This window comes from Camelina sativa, chromosome 12 (assembly GCF_000633955.1).
Source record: "Camelina sativa cultivar DH55 chromosome 12, Cs, whole genome shotgun sequence".
Taxonomy (NCBI): domain Eukaryota; kingdom Viridiplantae; phylum Streptophyta; class Magnoliopsida; order Brassicales; family Brassicaceae; genus Camelina; species Camelina sativa.
In genome coordinates, this window is record NC_025696.1 from 14,199,822 (window position 1) to 14,206,220 (window position 6,399).

General features: G+C 31.5%; 1 protein-coding gene across 4 annotated transcripts; it reads left to right on the forward strand.

Moving 5' to 3' along the window:
• LOC104731690 (heat stress transcription factor A-4a) lies at positions 2,788 to 5,063 on the forward strand. 4 transcript variants are annotated; one of them, XM_010451152.2, is made up of 3 exons: positions 2,788 to 3,028; positions 3,541 to 3,815; positions 3,903 to 5,063. In XM_010451152.2, exons 2-3 carry the CDS (start codon positions 3,594 to 3,596, stop codon positions 4,854 to 4,856), a joined length of 1,176 nt encoding a protein of 391 aa, XP_010449454.1. In that variant the 5' UTR covers positions 2,788 to 3,028; positions 3,541 to 3,593; the 3' UTR covers positions 4,857 to 5,063. The 4 variants fall into 4 exon arrangements, with proteins under 4 accessions (XP_010449454.1, XP_010449456.1, XP_010449453.1 ...); XM_010451154.2 differs by having other exon boundaries at positions 3,544 to 3,815; XM_010451151.1 differs by lacking the exon at positions 2,788 to 3,028 and adding an exon at positions 3,035 to 3,176.

Genomic DNA, 6,399 nt, shown 5'->3' on the forward strand with positions numbered 1-6,399 from the left:
AAAAAAAAAAAAAAAAAAAGGTAAAGGTAGATATTTGAAAAGACGAAGTTACCCTTAAAGTATATTGTAATTTACAAGGATGCATCGTATGATTCGTATGTGTTAACACGTGCTCAGGCTTTTTTTTTTTTGTTTGGAATAAAGCAGGAAAAATATGAAAATGTGTGTTTCCACCGCAAACGACGTCGTTTGGTGTACATTGTTATGGAGAAATAGAGTTCAATTTTTTTTTATAAAAGTCAAGAATATCAAGCTGCTTTTATAAGTTATCTTTTATAAATGTCTATTTTTGTAGATAATAAATCTAGCTTCTATTATTATTTATTGACAGCATTTTCCAACTATCCACATCTAAGAGCCAGGAACTATGAATTAAAGAATAAAAAAAAATAGGAGTATTATGTTAATTTCTAATCTAGATTTAGAAAAACTAATTTACAGTACTAGTTAATTAAAATTATTGTCGACTCCAATATACGTGGCAGAGATTGCGGCATCTTCTTTGAGGAATGTGACATGTCACCTTTCAACTTTGTTAGAGAGACCACAAATCGTTTTTAGTAGTAATATTTAATCATAACCGTTAAATCGGGTGTGGGTCACGTGATGCTCTCGATCTGCTTCCCATCAACTTGTCATTGCTCGTGATCACTCGTTTGCTCTTTCTTTTCCATTAATTTCTTCTTTTTTTTTTGTTGATTAGTCTATAAAAGTATTAAAGCAATTTGAATAAATAAGCTACTCTTTGACATTATCATACTACCACATTCATACCATCTGTTACCCAACCAATAAATATTCGTACCACTACTATTATAGAACTGCACATACCTATGATGTTCGTGTAATCTATATATTTGCATCTTTGATTCCAAGTTTCTTATAGTAATGAACAACAGTTTGTGTGTCTTGTGTACTTTACACACACATGCCTTTTATATATTATCCGACACTTAATATTTTGTAGTAGTACTACTTGCCTTTATGTCTCTCTCTATATATTTGGTGTTAAATTAGACTTATTTATTTATGTTATATACTAACCAACACACGTTACGTAATTAATATGTCAAATTTGTGTACACATGATATGACTTGAGTATGAAGGACACACTTCGTTCGACCAAACAAATAGTCGGCCCCCAAAGTTGAAACAATATTACATTATCAAACAATTTCATTTAGTTCCATGTAAACAACATTACTGGATAGCAAAACCAATAATAAATCACATTACATATAAATGTTACATAATTTAATTTTCTTTTACATGTAATTCCGATTGCATGCTGGTTATCTACGATTTCTAGAAGCAATTTACTCCTGAATTTAGAACTGAGTTTTTCTTTTCTTTTTTTTCTTTTACTATTATAGTTTTATTAGACAATTGAGTTTTTTTTTTTTAAATAGTTATTGTCTTATTTAATTGAAAAAAAAAATTCATTTTTTCTTATCAGAATTTTAGAATATACCGTTGACTGGGGACAGTGAACTAAGCACATACGTATTCATTATTTGGAGAAATATTAATATTTTCCTCGTCGAACCGGATTGATAACATCATAATATTCTTTTACATGAACACTGCCACAGGTGTAATCTAACGTTTGACATGAATTTAAAATCCTCTTTCAGGTGATACTTTAAAATCTAGGTGATACTTGAAATTCAAGTTCAATCTCCGTCTTTTTTCTTATACAGTAGCGTTAAACTAAACAAATGATCATACAGACTTAATTCAATTTCTTGTTTACATAAGGAGCATTTGCAAAAATAGAATTTTCTACATTTTTTCTATACCTTTTTTTATATCTTTGCAAGAATACGTTTTTAAAAATCCTTTTACAAAAATACCATTTTTTATATCTTTTTGCAAAATCTAATAATTTTGTTGTTGTTTTTTTTTTTCTTTTGCAAATTCAAGCACATCCTCTTCATCACGTCGTTGCAAGTTAGAGAGCTTTAATTGAACATGTATATTTTTCACGAACATGTATATCACCTGAAAGAGGATTTTAAATTCATGTCAAACGTTAGATTACACCTGTGGCAGTGTTCATGTAAAAGAATATTGTGATGTTATCAATCCGGTTCGACGAGGAAAATGTAGAAAATTCTATTTTTGCAAATGCTCCTTATGTAAACAAGAAATTGAATTAAGTGGTGTACAACAGTACAACTGCAGATTACTATGCCAAAATTGGTATATCGACAACGTAGGTACGACCACATAAAAACTATTTTACATATCCTCTCCTATTTGTTTTACCATGAAACTAAGTAGTATGTTTCATGATAATTATTAGATAGATATTCATCAAAATTAACAATAAAGAATTTTCAGACGTTTAATTAAACAAAAAGAAGGCATGCATGATATCTCTACGAAATGCCATCACAAAATTCACAATAGAATATTCAAAGTGGACCTTTCGATTTCGTTTCGTGCCGTCCAAAAAAACAAGACTTTTTTATTAATTTTATTTATAAATTCCAAAAGATAACAACTAATTTTTTTTTTCTCACGGTCATAAATGTTTCTACATTACCACAAACAAACAAGATCTCTAAATGATTTTTTTGTTTTCTGTTATTCATTGACTAATTCACATTTTATATACTTAAAAAAAAAAAGTTATATGCTAAAAACAGCTCTATCATCATCTCATGGGGTGATTTTGATATAAAGAAATAATAATAATAGTAAATAAAAAATTCGACCAAACCCAATCTTAGCAAAAACAACGAAACAGCTGTTCTGTTCTGATTCGAACACTTAATCAAATCAAAAGCTAAAAAAAAAATTCCTGACTAAAAAAACTCACAAATCCCCAGAAAATTTATATAATCTCTCACTAATTCTTTCTTCTGCGTAGTTCAAATAAAAAACGAAGAAAGGTTTGACGAATCTTCTTCGTAAATCTGCAGCAGCTGCTCCCACCGGGTCAATCGACTCGTTTACTTTTCTACGGTCTTCTCTCCACAGATAAACTTTGATATTTCAGCAGCAATAATGTTAAAGAGAGAGGTACACATAAGAAGACAAATCGTTTCTGTTTGATATTATTCTCTGTTTGATTTACTTAAATAAATACCCACACAAGTCGAGAGAAGCTTTTCTTTTTTTCTTTCTTTGTGTTCGAGAAGCAGAGAGGGTTCCAGAAGCAAATATAAAGGTTGTTCCTTTTTTATGTATCTGATTAAGTGAGAGATTTAATGTTAAAAGGGTTTCTAGATTCGTTGAATTTTAAAGGGGTTTATGGTTTTAAGGGCTTCTTAGAAGCTTTTAGCTTCATTTTGAGAAACAGTGGTGAGGTTTTGGTGTTTTTTTGTTTTAAGTTCGAAGCTTTCTTTTTTTTTTAAGGGAATTTTGGGTTTTGAATCTTATCCAATTTTGATCGAAACTAGTGACAGTTCTTTGAGTCCTTAACTCTAGTTTCTGTGTACTAAAGTTATTGACTTGAAAAGCTTTAATCTTTGGTTCTTGAAGCTTATAGCTGATATAAAGAGTCTCTCTTGCTCTGTTTTTTTGTTTGGCAGTAGATTGAATCAAGGAGTTGAAAGTTTTTAAAGATTTTGAAAGTGTTTTAGAGATGGATGAGAGTAATCATGGAGGTTCATCAAGCTCACTCCCACCTTTTCTTACAAAAACATATGAGATGGTTGATGATTCTTCATCGGATTCGATTGTCTCGTGGAGTCAGAGTAACAAGAGTTTCATCGTTTGGAATCCCCCGGAGTTTTCTAGAGATCTTCTTCCGAGATTCTTTAAACACAATAACTTCTCGAGCTTTATCCGTCAGCTTAACACATATGTAAGTCTTTTGTGTTTTGTGTGTTTGATCTTGAATCAGTCATCTTCTTTGGTTGGTTTAGTTTAGTTTTGGGTTTTCGTATTGTAGGGTTTTAGAAAAGCTGATCCTGAACAGTGGGAGTTCGCAAATGATGATTTTGTGAGAGGTCAACCTCATCTTATGAAGAACATTCATAGACGCAAACCTGTTCATAGCCACTCTTTACCGAATCTTCAAGCTCAGCAAAATCTCTTGACGGATTCAGAAAGAGTGAGGATGAAGAATCAGATCGAGAGATTGACAAAAGAGAAAGAAGGGTTGCTTGAAGAGTTACAGAAACAAGATGAGGAACGAGAAGGGTTTGAGATGCAAGTTAAAGAACTAAAAGAACGGTTACAACACATGGAGAAGCGTCAGAAAACAATGGTTTCGTTTGTTTCTCAAGTACTTGAAAAACCAGGGCTTGCTTTGAACCTCTCACCGTGTGTTCCCGAACCAAACGAGAGGAAAAGAAGGTTCCCTAGGATTGGGTTCTTGCCTGATGAATCGATGATGGAAGAGAACCAAACATATGTTGTTGTGAGAGAGGAAGGTTCGACAAGCCCGTCTTCACACACAACAGAGCATCAGGTGGAACAGTTAGGGTCATCAATAGCGATTTGGGAGAATCTTGTATCGGATTCTTGTGAGAGTATGTTACAAACAAGAAGCATGATGACACTTGATGTGGATGACTCGTCTACTTGTCCAGAAAGCCCTCCTCTTTCTTGCATACAGCTAAGTATCGATAAACGTCCCAAGTCTCCTCCTTCTCCAAGGATCATCGACGTGAACTCTGAGCCCGATGTTACGAAAGAACAGAACAAGACTGTTGCTGCTCCTCCTCCTTCAGTAGCAGGAGCGAATGATGTTTTCTGGCAGCAGTTCTTCTCAGAGAATCCTGGCTCAACTGAGCAACGGGATAAAGCTGAAGATCGTAGTGAGAAATCGTGGTGGAACTCAAGGAATGTAAATACAATTACAGAACAGCTTGGACATCTGACTTCTTCAGAGAGAAGTTGATAAAGTCAAAGATTAAAAACTCTTTAGTCTGTTTTAGTTTCTTGTAAAATAGGTTTTGGCAGTTTTGTTGTCTTCGGTTTATAGTATTTTTGGGTCTGGTTCAGCTGTTTATTATCACATGTATGTTCCACACAGTTCATTGTAGCAGACGACTACTACTATGTAACATTAATCTTGTTCGGACGAGGAGCTTAACCGAAAAACTTATTAATGGATTCAAACAAAAAGCAGAAAGATCGTAAAGCAACTGTTGAACTAACAAAGATAACAATGGCAAGATAATACTGACAAACTTGAACTTCAATGCCTCAATGGTAATGATAATTAATAAGCTAGAACTTATGGATGTTGTTCACTAGATGCGATTGACTTCGAACGAAATCATAATTTGCGAAAGTCCTATAGGTTGAAGTCAAACCTCTAGATCCTTTGCTTGCTTCGCCTTCTCCTCTTTAATACTCTCTCGAATAATGTTCTCCATAAGATGAGGTTGATCTCGTATAAAATTCTCATTTGCGAATTCCCATTTCTCAGGGTCGATCATCTTAAATCCATACCAAAAAAGATGTATATATATGTAAGTAACTTACATATATATCAAGTCGAAAGAAGAAGGAATCTATGTCGTAAGGAACTTTTTGTACTCATGAAGCAAGTATCTTTCAAAACTATACTATGATTGTTATCAGTTTACATTTGAATATTGACTCCTTTGTTTCCTGGTGGACTACAAAACTTGTAACAACTATTATTATACAATATCGGGTTATGCTTATAACCGCTTTAATAATCTATATTAACATTTTTGAAATACATTTTGTGTTATGCCTTTTTTATTTTGCTTATTTAAATTTTTTATTTACAACATTAACCCCTAAAATTTTTCCAAAAATAGCATTATTTCAGATTTTGTTTTTCTAAATTTTTACATTCCATTCTAACTAAAAAAAAATTATAACAAAATCAATATGGAAACAAAATGATATATTTAACCACACCTTCTATCTATGAGTCATTTGCAAACAAAGAAAACAACAATTTGATTTCCATTTTGTTTTTCAATATTTGTGAGCTTTGATTCACATTTATTTAAATATTATAATTAATATATATAAACTTAATAAAATTTTAAAATATTACGAATATGTAAAATTTAAAAAAGTTTAAATACAATATAATATGGTTATATAGTAGATGAGTTGTAAAGAGAACATGTTTGAATTAATAAAATATCACTAAATTTGTGCTAACACGGATTAAATCCTCATTTAATTATTTTTCAACACTATTAATATTAGATATATTTGACATATAGAATCAAGTTGATTTAACTAAGATTGTGTAAAGTAATTAAATCATTAGGAACAATATGACTTTAATCATCCTTAATCACCGCGTATAAGAACTTATTATGTATTTAGATCCGTTATTTTTTTGTTATAATAATTAAAAGTCAAAATAGAATCTCAAATACTAAACAAAACAAACTAAATATAACAAACAAATAATCATGAAGTATATTGCGGGTTAAAAAATTAGTATA

Excerpts from the sequence above, each read along its gene's own strand:
- LOC104731690 (XM_010451152.2), top strand. The coding sequence starts at position 3,594 with ATGGATGAGAGTAATCATGGAGGTTCATCAAGCTCACTCCCACCTTTT. Across the intron at positions 3,816-3,902 it reads TCCGTCAGCTTAACACATAT|GGTTTTAGAAAAGCTGATCC; the intron begins GTAAGTCTTTTG and ends TTCGTATTGTAG.